General features: G+C 40.0%; 1 protein-coding gene across 2 annotated transcripts in view; it reads right to left on the minus strand.

Moving 5' to 3' along the window:
* Window positions 1-6000: 6000 nt before the first annotated feature.
* Window positions 6001-17836, minus strand: part of LOC148454108 (proprotein convertase subtilisin/kexin type 4-like) — a 109444-nt gene continuing 97608 nt past the window's right edge. For both annotated transcript variants that reach the window (XM_088461307.1, XM_088461306.1), the window contains 2 exons: window positions 7654-7773; window positions 6001-6709 (listed from right to left, as the gene is read on the minus strand). In XM_088461307.1, the coding sequence (XP_088317433.1) occupies window positions 6171-6709; window positions 7654-7773 (659 nt within the window). In that variant the 3' untranslated portion in view covers window positions 6001-6170. The remainder of the gene's footprint in view (window positions 6710-7653; window positions 7774-17836) is intronic.

A 17836-nucleotide genomic window follows, 5' to 3' on the forward strand; every position in this document is an offset into this window, starting at 1 on the left:
ATAAACCTTTTAATACATTCCTGCCTATAAACCTCTAAGATTCACCTGCCTAGAACCTCTAAGACAAAACCTGCCTATAAACCTCTAAGATTCACCTGCCTAGAACCTCTAAGACAAAACCCTGCCTAAAACCTAAAACAGAACGCTAATTGTGTACGCAGTTTAACCGCAAATAAAGACAGGAGTGGAATCTGTGTTTCCAACGCACAAGTATTATTCAGGTAAAAGTACAGTCAGTTACACGCAATCTATACATACATAATTTAGGCGTAAAAAGGAAATAATACAGACCAAGTACGGTTATACATACGCTGCGCCTCCGGACCCAGAGATAAACTTCTGACTAGATATCCTCAGTTCACCCAAAATTCAGCATGAACTGGCAAACCAGTGTTTGGACACATGTATTTATTCCCCCCCAGACTGAAACAGGACAAAGGGGAAACTTCCTGCTGATCTCATTGGTTCCCAGAGGAGGAGCATATGTAACGACACATTTAACAGGTTGTTTCAAATAGACTTTCCCTGCCTCTAACAGCCGGGGTCTTTCTGGTAACGCCTCCTGTAACATTCCATCAACTAAAACACCCATTGTCTCTTCTTATTTACTTCTACTTAGAAAGCTGGTTTTTCCCGTTTCCCTTGGTAGGTTAACAAAAACATTGCCATCTGTTCTTAGCTCCTGGGTTATAACTTGAATTAATGCTGACCACACAAAATGGTGTCTTGCGATCTCATTTCCAAAATGGAGTCTTGCGGCCATTCGCAAGATGGCGTTGCTGCGATTAAATTTTAAACTGAACTTGTCTCACTCAATTATTCAACTTTGACAGGTCTTTACCCGGTTTCGGGATAGCTACTATTTGCACCTCTAACATCTCCTTTGGGAACTGTTTAGTTTCAGTGGCTTCATTAAAAACTGACCGCAAGACTGGAGCCAGATCAGTTTAAAGACTTTATAAAAATTAGCTGGATAACCATCTGGACCAGGCACCTTGTCAGAAGGCATAGATTTTATAGCCACCTCCACTTCTTCCAAAGACCAGGGAAAGTTAAGGGACAGACAGGCCTCAGAGTTCAAAGTAGGAAAAGAGAGTTCACTTAAGAAGTGTTCAATATTAACCTCAGTCAGCCGAGGAGTATTAGGGTCATCTAAGATTATACGGTCTAGTGTAGTAAGCAGTGAAAGCGTTGGCAATCTCAACCGTATCAGTACTTTTGCTTCATGAGGTATAGATTCGGTGTACACACTCCTTCGCCCACCAACCATGTAACTTACGAGCCAACAAACGACTAGCACGATTTCCAAAAACATAAAATTTATGGTTAAGGCGTGCAATATTGCACTGCGGCTCCTGAAGAGATAAAACATTTACCCTCACCCGGGCACCAAAAAACTGTTTAAACATCATTTTATTAGACGGAACTGCATTATGGGCCTCCTCCAATCTAGCAGCTTCAGTTTTCGCTTGTTCATAGTGCTGTTTATAATCCCTCTTGAGTCTAGCTGCGGCCTGAATCGCTGAACCTCTCACAACTGCTTTTAAAGAACACCAAATATTAAATACGGAGGACTCCTCAGGGTTATTAGTGCCAAGAAAAAGGGAAAGATTCCTGTATGGCTTGATATACCTCTGGCTGAGAGAAAATATAATTACCTAACCTCCAAGGGTCCGGAACAACTTTCCTGACACCTATATCCCATTTCAAAAGGAGAGGGGAGTGATCGGACCATGTCATAGGGAGTATGTCAATTTTACTAAAGGAAGTCAAACTCCACTTATCCGATAATGCTAAATCAATCCTAGAGTAGGATCTAGCTGACTCTGGGCCTGATTCAGACCCACTCGCGTGCGGCTGTCCGCTCGCAAGTGGGTCGATGTTCTGGACTGAGCATGCGCACGACGGGAGCTCCGTCGTGCGCATGCGCCAGACGCGACGAGTGAAGGAAAGTCCTTCGCTCGTTGTGTCTGATCAAAGGGGGTGTGCTGTCGATGTTGACAGCACGCCCTTTGGTAGGCGTGCCGGGGGCATGCCTCCCTGACGGGGGCGTTCCCACGGGAACGCCTCCCGTCAGAAGCCGGCCCACTGACATCACTAGTGATGTCAGTGGGAGTGATTTTGGCTCTGATAGAGCCAAAATCACTCCGGAGCTTGCGGTTGAAAACCTCAACCGCAGGCTCCGGCTCGCAGTTTCGATGGTCGCGATGGTCACGACCATCGCGGCCATCAAACTGCACGCTCGTATAGCCTGTGGGTGGTGACCCACAGCTATACGAGCGTCCAGGAGGACGCTCCATTTTCAGGGAGGCTGGCCCTCATTCAGAGCGTGCGCTCTGCTCAGAGCGTACGGCTCTGAATAAGGGCCTCTGTTTTTAACCTTTCATGCCTTCTTTACAAACACAGAACTCCCTCTGCCCTGATGGTCCCTACCATTGCTCTAACTCTGTCCGTTTGGGATTCTCTTGCTATTAAATTCTCTCTACATATCCCTCTCCTCAAACTCCCCTCTGGCACCATCCCTATTTCCCCCTGGTCAATCGTCCCACGTGGCCTCCATCTGGACTGCAGCTAGAATCATCCGTTTCCACCATATCCTTGGCAAATCTATTGCAGAAATCCAGGAGAGGCATCTTCTACCACACTCCTACTTCTATCAGTATGTACAAATTCAGGAGTTCGTCACCTCCTCCCTTATTGCACCAGGTCATACATGCCGACGTTTCACTCCCTCCTTCCGGGAGGGAGCTGTCGGGCTTTCTTGGCGGGGGGCGGGTCACGGCAAAAAGGGGGCATGGCCCGGCGGCGACATGCATTTTGGGGCGGGGCATGGGGGAGTCATTGCGATTGCGTCATCGCCCCCTCTTTACAATGCCGTTTTTAAAGGCATTGTGAGGCAGGGGGCGGGGCCGTGATGACGCGATTCAGCGCGAATCGTGTCATTGGCCCCTCCGCTGCCGGGATTTTTATAGTAAGTGCAGGGGGGGCGGACGTGTCGCTGATCGCGGGAGGCTTGCCTGCTTTCCCGGGAGGTCGGGAGCGGCACCCCCGATTTTCGGGAGGCTCCCGACCAAATCGGGAGGTTAGGCAAGTATGCACCAGGTTCCTTCTGCAACCCCACAGCAATGGAACACCTTTGCAATTACCGTCCCATGGACGGAGGTATTATCTCCCAATTATACCACTCTATTTTAACCCTAGACCACCCACCTCTAGCCACTCATGAGATTTACTGGGAGACAGAGCTGAGAACATCCCTGGGTGAGGATACCAGAGAGGCAATTTGCTCAAACATATCAAAATGCTGAATTCGTATCATTTAGGGGAACTCCTATAAGGTTTATACCCGTTGGTACCTTGTCCCAGAATGCCATCTGAATTATGTTGGCATCAATGTGGCCAGGTGGGATCCTTTTTCCACATTTAGTGGACTTGTCCACAAATCAGACTCTTTTGGGCGATGGTCCAATCACTCATAGCCACTATAACCCCATTGGCCACTCCCTCGCCCCGGTCTTGATACTATGTGCCCTAATCTGCCAGTTACCCAAACACATCAACATACTGATCCTATACATAACTTGTGCTTCAAAATATTAAATTGCTAGGGCTTGGAAGCAGCACCCCAAAACACAGTGGATACATTTCATGTAGTCTGGTCATCCTGGTATAGGCTTCATAATGCCATATGCCCTTACTGTTGATCTTTCCCTCCTCTTCTCCTTCTTGACTCGCTCTCCCTCATTTGATTCCTATCAGATGAGTTTAATTGTTGTGAACATTATTCCCATGTTCTTATTCTTATTCAATATTTTGTACCTAATTTTATACTTTCAATAAAATGATGGTTTAAAACAGCAGCAGTAGAAAGATACAAGAGAATCACACTGCTCCCACATTAGTGGTGCTAGATAACACAAATATGTTCCACATTTCTTACTTCAAGGGGAAATAAATAGTATATCCTGCAAATATAGGTTTAATATAATCAAACAGATATAGTTCTAATGCGTAGTAGCTGTAAGTCACTTGGATACATTTCTTATTTCAGAGATCACTCTGGAACATCTATAAAAGGTATGTGAATATCAGAGGTGTAACTTTCCTTATTTTAAACCTCCTAATTGGGTGAAATATTGGATGTAAATATAGGCTTGGCTAATGCAAGTTTGCCAATGTAAATTATAATAGCCGGCTAATCTCAGATAGAGTGTAGTAAGAGAAGATTCAGTGTGCCTAAATGCCCCTGTTTCTGCTGTAACGTCATCATGCAGTTTCTGAGGATGACAGGTGAGAGAACAGAGGGGAGAAAAGATAGTGCACTTCTACTGTCAGTGTGTCCACAGCTGTAGTGTAATGATATCAAAGGACATTGCAGAGCAGAACTCTGTGGTCACTACTGAGAGGGTACCTGGAGTTGGGAATAACTGACCGAGGGGAGTTCGGAGAGGAACTGTAGGTCCGATTCACATGTGCCGTTGCCATGAGAAGATAATGTGCGTTTCACCTTAGAAGACTTGATCACATCACGGCTTCTTCAGGGGTAAAACAGATTCTGCTGACAGACTAGAGAACACATTTCAAAACTGGCAGTTAAGTTGCAGATTCTGTGTGATAGTAAGATACAATTCCATTTGCCATCTGTTTTACCACTGAAGAAGTATTGTTATAAGACGAAACCTATCGTGTGACTTTGCAGAAATACCCACCATGGGGTGTTAGCCACTGTCAGGAGCTCACACCTAGTTAGGGTGAGACAGAAGGCTAATAACATTTAACTACTTGTGGGGCAACACTGCATTTTATGCTATCATAGGTAAGCATGTTCTTAAATGTAATAATTGTTTAAAAATAAGCATTTTAAATAGTACTTAACGTGCGGCCAATGGACCTTTTTTTTGTGTGATTTCTTGGAATGACGGTCTGATTCCAGGATCCATAAAGAGATACACATCCATTAATCAATCAAAGGATGAAAATTCCAAGTGGGAGTGATTTCAACTAAGAATTCTTTCCCTACCTTTCTGGTTGATTAAAGAAGAACCATTTATGTTGATGAATTGTTGAGTCATTTAAATGCATATAAGTGCACACCAAAGAGGTTACACTAGTTGGATTCCATTTTATATCATTTTGGCGCCCTATTTGTATTTGTTTGGTGTGTGTGTATATCTATATGCAGAATATATACATACACATACATAAAAATACAGATCTGTTTTGTTCTTTGTTTTTTCTCCATGACTATTATCAACCAGGCACTACTTACACTAGACTTGGCATGCTTAATACTGTAACTCAACCTTTAACTTATCCATGGAAGCACATATTAAAACAACAAAACCACACCTCCCATATAACCTTTAACTTTACCCCCCTCCCAAGCCACCCCCCTGGTTTCTAAAGTTAATGCCTGGAGACAAAGTGGTGCAGAGAGGGCAGTAGTGGAGAAGACAGGAAGGGCACTAGAATGAGAGGACAGGTTTAGAGAAGGGAGGATGATGGAAGACAGGAGAGGAGGATCAAGCTTGGAAAGCTCAGCTCATTGGTGACTGGTTCTAGGGCATGTTCCAGCCACAATAAAAGCACAATATTGAGGCACCAATGCTCTTTCTCACACAGGGCACCAAAATATCTAGTTACGGCTCTGATTGGCAGGTGTGTACAAATCAGGTTGGCCCTGCAGCACAGCTGTTATATTATGCAGATATATTGGAGCATCTGCCTGTGTGTAGGGGCGACAGTGATGTCACTTCCGGTTCATGTGGCCAGGTATGTCGGGCAGCAGATTGGTGTCTATGCCGATCCATCGCTCAGGTGATCTGTTACACTGTACATGAAAATATACATGTCTGGGCATTAAGTGACATAATTGATATGAAATACAATATCACATCTATTCCACTTTTCTTATTTCTCTAAATGAATGTATGCACTATTGTCGCAAATAAAAAGACAGACACTCTAAAAGAATACACAAATACATGCTGCAGTATTATTTTTATTTCTGGACTATAATTCTAAACTCGCAGCCTTTCATTTCATGGCTCATGTTTTACATAAATTTGATTACCCCCATCTGGTTGTGTAGATGCAGTAGTAACCTAAATTAGAAATCCCACAAACAAGTAATGTGAACCTCATTCATGTAACATCATAGTCCGTTTCTATCAAGGCTCCTCCTTGGGGCTACTCTCCCCATCACTCTCGGTGGATGGGAGAAATCTGCGTGTTTCATCAGTAGCCTCCTCATTCACTGGGTGTAATCTGGACATTTCAACTATAGGTGAATGGGGTGTCTTAGGAAGGGAATGTCTGTACACAGATATTCTCCTTCTCAGGAGCCAGTAGAGGAAGCAAATTAGGCAAGAAAAAAAGAAAGTCATCCCTATAACCATGGCTACTATTACTGCAATTTGGGTGTTTTTCAAAGAATCACCAGTACTGAGATCTGTCCTTGGAAAGTGAGGTTGTGAGCAGGAATGCTCCTGTGAATTATACGTAGCAAAAGGTGGGCAGACAGTGCAGTTATTGGCAGAGTGGCCCCTGCATGTATAGCAGGAAGGGTGACAAGGGGCACAGACTATAGCCGTGCGATAGATCTGTGGCACTTTCGCTGTTTTCTTCACTTGCTGTAGGGTCTTGAAGTATTTCGGAGGACAATAGGAAAGGCAGAGGCGTCCAACGGCATAAAATGGCCTCTCACACTCTAGAAAAAATAAATGGGATCTTAAATAATGCTCTTGTGAACGCCCTGCATTGTGTATATAGCAAAACATTACTGTACTGATATACCCTTACAAAATATACTCTTATGTACAGTACAAGATTTTCTCCCCTCCTCCCAAAAAATAGAATGCATCACTCATATACAATAACACCAGCAGAACTAAGGTTTGACATAAACTTTTACTTAAGCCTATTTAAGAACTCATCCTAGCAGTTCAATGGGGTGTGCATCACAGCAGCTGATTGGTCAGAGTTGTGGCCAATTCAGTCAGTTTCCATGTACACACAAACTATGGACCTGAAAGTCAACCTGAGTGTGACGTCTTCAGTAAACTGTCAGCAAGGTTCAACTGGGTTCCAAATCCATGTAGCAATGGATCCCCCCACTAGAGAGGGTTAAATGAAAGTAGAATAGTGGGGATTCTGCTAAAGTGGATACTCCTTCAAGTAGTACTTCAGTGTTAGTATAAATATATGCATGTTTGTGTATGCATATTTGCCTACCCTCCTGCTTCGGCTGTGAAACTCCCAAAAATAGGGTGCCGCTCCCGGTCCCCCTGAAAGGCAGGCAAGTCTCCCGGTCCCCCTGAAAGGCAGGCAAGTCTCCCGGTCCCCGGTGACCCATCTGGCCCCTCCGTGCAAATACAGTATGATCCCCGACAGTGACACGATTCCGGGAAGCGGTGACACGATTTGCGCTGAGTCGTGTCATCGTGGCCCTGCCCCCTGCATCACAATGCCATTAATCTCGGCATTGTGAAGAGGGGGTGGGGCCACGATCGCATTGTCACACCCATGCCCCGCCCCCACTGACACATCATTTGCTTGGCCACGCCTCCTTTTGACATGACACTCCCCCTGGAAGGAGGGGCTGAAAGTCGGCAACTCTGTGTATATGTAGTATACTGTATGTGTGCAACTTACCCAGGCATGTTCCATTGAGATCAGAAGTTACACATTTTCTTAGCACAGGATTCTGTATTTTTCTAGCCATCAAGTCTTCATTGGTTCCATACAGAAGGAGCACAAAACTGTACAATAATCCTTAGACAAACAGGTAAGGTTAGGTTAAAGATGGCTCAAAAACAGCAAATATGAGCAAAGACATTTGTCAAAGTAAAGCAAAAAAAATAAATTATCCAGTGAGAAATAAGAATGTACTGTGCCTTCGTCTAGCCTTAATACATAGCTGCTGACATGCATGCAAACTGTTTCAAGCTTCTACAACTGAATATAATTCAATCTGCATAGAATTAATTATGTAACAGTGCAGTTCCATTTCAGAAAGTGAAATTCACAATTTGGAAAACAAATGGAAGATACAAAAGGTGACAAAGCCAATGATGAACCTTTTGAAGAGTAAGGATTTACTACAGACGTGGGCAAAGTTGTTGGTACCCTTCCATGAAAAAAGAACCCTAATTTATTCTCCGCACTAACTTGAAACTGGCAAAAGTAATTGGCATCCATAATTGTTTATTACATATTTAATAGAAATCAGAATGTGCATTTCATGTTTGATTCAACAGAATATTTTAAATAAAACAAATGAATAAGGCATGGACACAAATGATGGGACCCTTAACCAAATAATTGGTTGCACAACCTTTAGAGGCAATCACTGCAAGTTAGCGATTTCTGTCGCTCTCAATTAGATTTTTGCACCTGACAAAAAGGGAAATACACCAGCAAATTATGCTAATCTTGTTCAGTATTTCTATTGATATGGAGTCTTGATTCCACGACTCACCTCCTTAATAAACAAAACGTTCCTATCAAGGTATCTTTGTGTTCAGAATGTATCTCATACACTATATTGAGATTTTTCCATACATTCCCACCAGGAACTTTTTGGTATTTTTTCCATTTTTTATTCTTGTCACTTATTCTCCACTTAGTTCTAGTGGTGAATGTGTTTTATGTATTTACCAATTTTTTGGTCTTGTCTTAATAAATTTTATACCTTTGAATGATTTTGGACAAAGAACTTTTTTGATTGCCAAGAACCATTTACCATCTTGAACAAAGACACCTTTATATGGACATTGATGCCTGATTTCAGGTGAGTTGGTTTACTGAAGGGTTCCTGGTGGGAATGTATGGAAAAATCTCAATATAGTGTATGAGATACATTCTGAACACAAAGATACCTTGATAGGAACGTTTTGTTTATTAAGAAGGTGAGTCGTGGAATCAAGACTCCATATCAATAGAAATACTGAACAAGATTAGCATAATTTGCTGGTGTATTTCCCTTTTTGTCTTTGAGTGACAGTCCCAATCAAGGAGGACTCTCGTATGGACTTTCGCGTGGTCCTGGAAGACAGCGCTTATTGAACCACCAGTTTTGTTTTTATTTTAAGGTTTGGAGTTGTGGTGCACTCTGGGTGTGTGACTGAGCTGCAGTCTGGAGGGCGCAGGTTGCCTCTACAATATTGTATTTTGAGATTTTTGCACCTGTCAAAATAGTTTGTCTCAATCTTCCTGAGCAAACTGCTCCATCTGTCTCAGGTTTAATGGATGCCTTCTCTAGACTGCATGTTTCATCTCTTTCTAGTGAATGTTTGATAGGATTCAGATTAGGGCTCAGAAATCAGAATAGGTCAATGCTTTGTTCTTATACATTCTTGAGTGCATTTAGCTGTGTGTTTTGGGTCATTGAAGGCCCCATGATCTGCGACTGAAAAAGCGCTTTCGGACAGTGAACCATAGGTTTTGCTCCAGAATGCCTTTATAGTGTTGAGATTTCATTATGCCCTGTACAGATTCAAGGCACGCCGTGTCAGCAGCCCCATAACATAATCAAGCCTCCTCCATGTATCACAGTAGGTATGGTTTTCTTTTATTTGAAAGTTTAATTTTTCCCATCTGTGAACATAGAGCTAATGTGACTTGCCAAAAAGCTCCAGTTCTGACTGATGTGTTCAGAGGGCATGTCAATGTGCATTTTAGCAAATTCCAGTCTGGCTTTTTATGTTATTTTACCAAAAGTGGAATCCTCCTGGGTCTTCTTCCATGATGTCCACTGTTGCTCAAAAAGTGTTGGATAGTGTGATCAGACACTGACGTACCTTGACCTTGGAGTTCAGCTTGTATCTCTTTGGAAGTTTTCCTTGGCTCTATTTCTACCATTCTCTTTATCCTTCTGTTAAATCTGGGGTCGATTTTCCTCTTGTGGCAACATCAGGGAGGTTGGCTACAGTCCCATGGACTTCTTAATAATTGCAACTAAAGTCACAAGAAAATCAAACTACTTGGAGATAGTCTTACAGCATTTACCTTTACCATGCTTGTCTAACATTTTCATTCTAATCCCCTTGGACAACTCTCTCCTTTGCTTTTATTGGTGCATGTTCAGTGTGGTGCACAAGATGATACTAAACAGCAGAGTGACTACTCTGCTCCATTTAAATACACTGAATGACTGATTAGAAGATTGAAGGCGTGTGTGATGCTAATTCAAGAAAACAATGAATTTGAAATATCACTATAATCACATTATTTATTATATTTTATAGGGGTACCAACAAATCTGTCCAGACCATTTTAGAATATCTGTGGAGCATAAGCAATGATTTGCCTCTTTTCCGTTTCTTTGCTTTATTCACTGACATAGCAAAGGCATGCTGGTATACATGAGACAATGGCTTTTCATTTAATCACTTCAGTAGGAATGATGTATTGTTTCAATGATTTATAAGAGTACCAACATATTTGTCCATGTCTGTATAAAGATGCAGGCTTGTTTTAAAGAAAAAAAAAAAAACACACCAAAATCTTATATTATATTCCTGGTGTCCATTCACTGCAGCATACTTATTGATCAACAAGATGGAAAATGGTAGGAGTATCTGCGCACTGAATATAGATGGTTTATGCTAATTGCGAGCTGCTGTGTATGGTAGCTGACTCTACCATCAACAATAAACAAAGAAATTCTACACTGCGCTCAGCAAAAGGCTGTCAAATAAAGGTCCTTTCGTAATGTTGGTAATTACTACATGTATATAGAAAACATCTAGTGTGTATCCTTAAATGCTTGTAATCAACGTACCACTATGCTGAAATTATGACCACATGTGAAATCAATGAATTAATACTCATTTATTGGAAAATAGAAAATTATATTTCTTGATGGTAGATCGGATCAAGAATATTGAAGTTAAAAATATCTTGCTTAGAAAAATTGACTTGAAAATAAACAATAAAAATAAAAAATAAGGAAAAATATATATAGGGAAAAATTATTATGAAAATGATTGGGAAAGAGTACAAGTTCTTTACAGTCACTGGAATCAGCTACTAAATATGACAGTCTCAAACGAATGAATGATTGCGGCGTCCCGCTAATAATACTTATTGTGGTGTTGATGTGGATTTTTGGTGATGGTGAATGTAGTTCTTCCCGGAGTAGGAGTGCGGTAAGGAAGCTGACAGGAGGCTGGGGCTCTCTGGCCGGTTCCTATCACCACTGGCGAGTGACCGGACGGACGTCCTCTCCCGCCTGGCAGTGGGGGTCAGGGCCTATGGCGGGGATATGCGGTTGTGGTTTGCACCAGACGCCGCAATCCCCTCCAAGGTGAGATGCACTTACCTCCTTGGATCCGTCAGCTTCACCGTTCCTCCTCCTTGCCGGCTGGTGTTCTCCTCGGCGGCTGCTTCCGACTTCGACTTCCGGGTCTGGTCATGTGATCGTGGCTGTGCAGAATAGATATCCGTGTGGGTATAGTAGCTAATTCCTTCTGGATGCAAAATAAATGTAGGGTTCTCTCCAACGAGTTTCAGCTTCTGTGAAGCCTTCTTCAAGGAATGATGTAACACTGCTCTGATCTGTCCTGGATATATAGGGAGATCTCTTATGTTGACAGGTGTTCAGTAAATTTCTTTGATCTAATTGGTTCTTCCTGTGTTGTCATAGTAACCAGGAAATGTCACTCAAACACATGCTTGATCTTTTTAAAGGTGCCTGACACATGTAGATAGATGTTATCCAATCATTTGTGTGGGCAAATTGGTATGTAAACATATGTATCTCTTAGGACACGTATGTATAACTAAAATGTGAAATTGAATAGACATAGCTACACAATAAAATTATAATTATAAATGTAAAGAAAAAATCAAATAAAATTGCTATTAAAATTAAAAATAATTAAATTTAAAATAAATTTGAATAAAAATAAGTATAGATCAAGGTTGGGTTGAGATTAAAAGATTATCCTAATCGAGGTGACTACAGGTATACGAATTAAGTTGGCAAAATAAATCAATAAATAAACATATATTTCTTGATAGTATTATTAATAGTGTAGCTATATTATTCCTATTGAGACAATGGTGTATTATTATAAGAGACTAACTTGGTTGCATCACTCTTATTCGTTACATCTGTGAAAATAATTTCTCACTTTTTACAAATGATAGCTTTTACTTCATTATCTACGTTATGTCCCTGAGGAGCAAAGGTTTTTAATTTATACATCCATTGTAGTTCTGCTACATTAATTTTGTGATTGAAATCTCCCCCCCTCCAATTTGGTGTCACTTCTTCTAATCCCAAAAATTTAAGGGATTTTGGGTCGCTGTTATGATGAACCTTAAAATGGTGTGAAAGGTTATGTTCTTCTACCCCTTTCCTGATGTTTCTAATGTGTTCACTCACACGCATTTTTAATGATCTTACAGTTCTACCTATGTATTGTTTTTGGCAGTCACATTCCAACATATAAATAATCCCTTTGCTATTGCATGTCATTCTGTGTTTTATTTCATATTTTTTTCCCGTTACATTGGATTTGAATGTAGTAATTGGTATTGTGCTCCTTGTTTTTGCGTTAGTGCAGCCTGGACAGGTACCACAATAAAAAAAACCCTTTTCTTGGTGCAATGTCCCCAATGGTAGCTTGTTTCAATGTTCTTGGTGGAATGTGGTTCTGGACTATCTTTTGTCTTAAATCTGGTGCTTTCCTGTAAACTACTCTAGGTCTCGATGGTATGTGTTCTACTAAAGATACGTCACCTAACAGGATAGGCCATCTTTTCTTAAGAATATGTTTTAATTCATTTGCTTGTTTAGAATATTGCGTAATGAATAAAAGTTCTTGTTCGACTGTACCTTTATTTTTTTCTTTATACCTCAAAAGGTCATCTCTGTTTCTGTCCTCTGTCTCTTTCTGTGCTTGCTCTATAATGGTTTTGTCATATTTTTTCTCTATAAGGGCTGTACTGAGATCTCGTCCTTGTGTTTTGAAGTCTTCTAATTTTGAGCAATTTCTCCTTAATCTCAGGAACTGTCCTTTTGGAATAGTCTGTAACCAGGTTGGATGATGCCAGCTAGTAGACAGGATATAGCTATTTACATCTACTGTTTTTTTGAATGTATTGGTATGTGTTCTACTGTCCTCTTGACAGCATTAATTTTATCCTCAAACATAACTATGTTTGGTTTGATAATCAATTTTACATACAAACCACAGGCACGGCGATGGGTACGAGATTTGCCCCAAGCTATGCCAACCTATTTATGGGTTGGTGGGAGGACCACCATGTGTGGTGTGACCACAAGCTTGGGGCAAGTCTCGTACTCTGGAAAAGATATATTGATGACGTGTTCTTCATCTGGCGAGGAGAAGAAAATACTTTAATGGACTTTATCGCTACTCTGAATGACAATTCCAATAATCTAAAATTCACTGCCAATTACAGTAAAAAACAAGTTGAATTTTTGGATTTAAATATATTCATAGAGGACAGTAGAATACATACCAATACATTCAAAAAAACAGTAGATGTAAATAGCTATATCCTGTCTACTAGCTGGCATCATCCAACCTGGTTACAGACTATTCCAAAAGGACAGTTCCTGAGATTAAGGAGAAATTGCTCAAAATTAGAAGACTTCAAAACACAAGGACGAGATCTCAGTACAGCCCTTATAGAGAAAAAATATGACAAAACGATTATAGAGCAAGCACAGAAAGAGGCAGAGGACAGAAACAGAGATGACCTTTTGAGGTATAAAGAAAAAAATAAAGGTACAGTCGAACAAGAACTTTTATTCATTACGCAATATTCTAAACAAGCAAATGAATTAAAACATTCTTAAGAAAAGATGGCCTATCCTGTTAGGTGACGTATCTTTAGTAGAACACATACCATCGAGACCTAGAGTAGTTTACAGGAAAGCACCAGATTTAAGACAAAAGATAGTGCAGAACCACATTCCACCAAGAACATTGAAACAAGCTACCATTGGGGACATTGCACCAAGAAAAGGTTTTTTTTATTGTGGTACCTGTCCAGGCTGCACTAACGCAAAAACAAGGAGCACAATACCAATTACTACATTCAAATCCAATGTAACGGGAAAAAAATATGAAATAAAACACAGAATGACATGCAATAGCAAAGGGATTATTTATATGTTGGAATGTGACTGCCAAAAACAATACATAGGTAGAACTGTAAGATCATTAAAAATGCGTGTGAGTGAACACATTAGAAACATCAGGAAAGGGGTAGAAGAACATAACCTTTCACACCATTTTAAGGTTCATCATAACAGCGACCCAAAATCCCTTAAATTTTTGGGATTAGAAGAAGTGACACCAAATTGGAGGGGGGGAGATTTCAATCACAAAATTAATGTAGCAGAACTACAATGGATGTATAAATTAAAAACCTTTGCTCCTCAGGGACATAACGTAGATAATGAAGTAAAAGCTATCATTTGTAAAAAGTGAGAAATTATTTTCACAGATGTAACGAATAAGAGTGATGCAACCAAGTTAGTCTCTTATAATAATACACCATTGTCTCAATAGGAATAATATAGCTACACTATTAATAATACTATCAAGAAATATATGTTTATTTATTGATTTATTTTGCCAACTTAATTCGTATGCCTGTAGTCACCTCGATTAGGATAATCTTTTAATCTCAACCCAACCTTGATCTATACTTATTTATATTCAAATTTATTTTAAATTTAATTATTTTTAATTTTAAATGCAATTTTATTAGATTTTTTTCTTTACATTTATAATTATAATTTTATTGTGTAGCTATGTCTATTCAATTTCACATTTCAGTTATACATACGTGTCCTAAGAGATACATATGTTTACATACCAATTTGCCCACACAAATGATTGGATAACATCTATCTACATGTGTCAGGCACCTTTAAAAAGATCAAGCATGTGTTTGAGTGACATTTCCTGGTTACTATGACAACACAGGAAGAACCAATTAGATCAAAGAAATTTACTGAACACCTGTCAACATAAGAGATCTCCCTATATATCCAGGACAGATCAGAGCAGTGTTACATCATTCCTTGAAGAAGGCTTCACAGAAGCTGAAACGCTTTGGAGAGAACCCTACATTTATTTTGCATCCAGAAGGAATTAGCTACTATACCCACATGGATATCTATTCTGCACAGCCACGATCACGTGACCAGACCCGGAAGTCGAAGTCGGAAGCAGCCGCCGAGGAGCACACCAGTCGGCAAGGAGGAGGAATGGTGAAGCTGACGGATCCAAGGAGGTAAGTGCATCTCACCTTGGAGGGGATTGCGGCGTCTGGTGCAAACCACAACCGCATATCCCCGCCATAGGCCCTGACCCCCACTGCCAGGCGGGAGAGGACGTCTTTCCGGTCACTCGGGCGCGCGGCCGCTATCCGCCAGCGGTGATAGGAACCGGCCAGAGAGCCCCAGCCTCCTGTCAGCTTCCTTACCGCACTCCTACTCCGGGAAGAACTACATTCACCATCACCAAAAATCCACATCAACTCCACAATAAGTATTATTAGCGGGACGCCGCAATCATTCATTCGTTTGAGACTGTCATATTTAGTAGCTGATTCCAGTGACTGTAAAGAACTTGTACTCTTTCCCAATCATTTTCATAATAATTTTTCCCTATATATATTTTTCCTTATTTTTTATTTTTTATTTTCAAGTCAATTTTTCTAAGCAAGATATTTTTATCTTCAATATTCTTGATCCGATCTACCATCAAGAAATATAATTTTCTATTATCTATTTTCCAATAAATGAGTATTAATTCATTGATTTCACATGTGGTCATAATTTCAGCATAGTGGTACGTTGATTACAAGCATTTAAGGATACACACTAGATGTTTTCTATATACATGTAGTAATTACCAACATTACGAAAGGACCTTTATTTGACAGCCTTTTGCTGAGCGCAGTGTAGAATTTCTTTGTGTATTGATCAACAAGATAATTAGGACTGCTAAAAGCCCTCTGTCCTTCCCCATGGTACTGTGTGTAGTCAAAAGGTTGACAATGTTGACACAGATGTGGAGTTGTATGAATCTCAAATGTGCATGTGCATATGGGTGGAATTACGCCATTTTGTTTTTTTACAACAATTTACGCCCAATTTCCCTCCCCATTCACATGGTCTTCTGAAGCATCAAATATGATGTGAGGAGTCATTCTGCATTACAATTTTGAAAGTGCTTTCAATCACACTTATCCCCAATGCTATAAGTTTTGAAGACGGTGCTTTAATCAGTATATATTCTCATGAAACTTTAAACTACAGGAAAGCAGATACGAAGAAATTTGAAGCCTAATGCAAAAATTGCAGTCTAGATTTTTGACTTACGTGGAAAAAAGTTATTGACCAGGTTGATAGTGCAAAAGCGATGGGAGTGTTGAACTGGACAACAATGATGGTTTATTGTAGAGGCGTGCAGCCTGTAGCTGTACCTTCTGGAAAGCCCAAAAATGTTTGGAGTCTCAGAAAAAAACAATTGAGTTTAATTTGTTTATGGTTTAGTAATAAAATGTTTGGACATGTACAGCTGGGACACATAGCTGTAAGTATCCATATATTGATGATACCCAGTCTGGTGGTCTCATGACATCTACAGAAATTGTTAAGAGATTCCATCTTGAATTTCTTTACTTTAATAAACTTTTAAAAAAATAAGGAAAGGTTAGCCTTGGCAGTTGTCTCTAGAACTGTTCCAACAACTGATCCGCATACTGGAAAATAATATCTCTTTTGTGAAATGGGAAGACTCTGAACAAGACTGTGGATGAATAAAATGTTTTAACAGGGTTCCAGATGAACCACTTCAAAATGAAAACCAGTCATCAGAAACTTCTGCACATTCAAACTTGCTGGCTGCCATTTTGTACATATATAATTGAAGCATTTCTAGAAGAATTTTGGGAATTTTCCTATTCTCATGATGACCTAATTTGTGCCCTCTGTAAAAATTTCTTGATAAAAATAAACTATTGTAGGCCACCCCCAAAGAGCTATTAGAAGGAATTAATTAAATTAAATTTATTTTATGATTGATGTTCTCAATTGTAAAGTTTAACAAAATAGCTGGTGCTATATAAATAAATGTTCAAAACATCTATTACAAAAATGATTCAGTCCTGTGACTGGAGGGAGCAAAATCACTGCCATCAATTTAATCATTTTGTCTAATTTTTCAAGGCCTTAGCAACAATAGAAGAACTAAGGTTAAAGATAACATATGCATCCTTTTCAGGTTAAAGACAACATATGCATCCTTTTCAGGTAAAAATCAACATAAAAAAAGGCTCTGAGAGGATAAGAATATTTGGGAGAGGAGGGATGCCAGGGACATATAATGTATTTCTGCTGCCCAGAGATGTTGCAAATAATTATGCATTAAGAGATTTTATGTCCCATAAAATCATACCACCATCACCCAATTTTTTTTTTTCATGGGGAAAAGGTGGTTGCTAAATAAATCAAATTACAAAGCAAAATTATACAAAAAAGGGGAAAGAGTATAACACTTTTTATAGAAGTTCCATGTTCCCCAAAGCAGGTTATAGTATGCCTAAGTAATACATACAGGCCTCACCAGTGCTTATATGGGGAAGAAAAAAAACTAACCCATGATGGATGCCAGGAAACAAAAACACACAAAGGTGTTCACTGTTGAGACTTCAATTGCACCTACTTTTTGGGAAGGTCTCTATCAACACAGATATAACTTTTTTGAGCAGTACTCACTCAAAACTTTGTTTTTTTCAGCATTCTTTGCTTTTTCCAAAAAATCCCACTGATTTGTTTACA

Source organism: Taudactylus pleione, unplaced genomic scaffold (genome assembly GCF_031769625.1).
Source record: "Taudactylus pleione unplaced genomic scaffold, aTauple2 ptg001032l, whole genome shotgun sequence".
Lineage (NCBI taxonomy): Eukaryota > Metazoa > Chordata > Amphibia > Anura > Myobatrachidae > Taudactylus > Taudactylus pleione.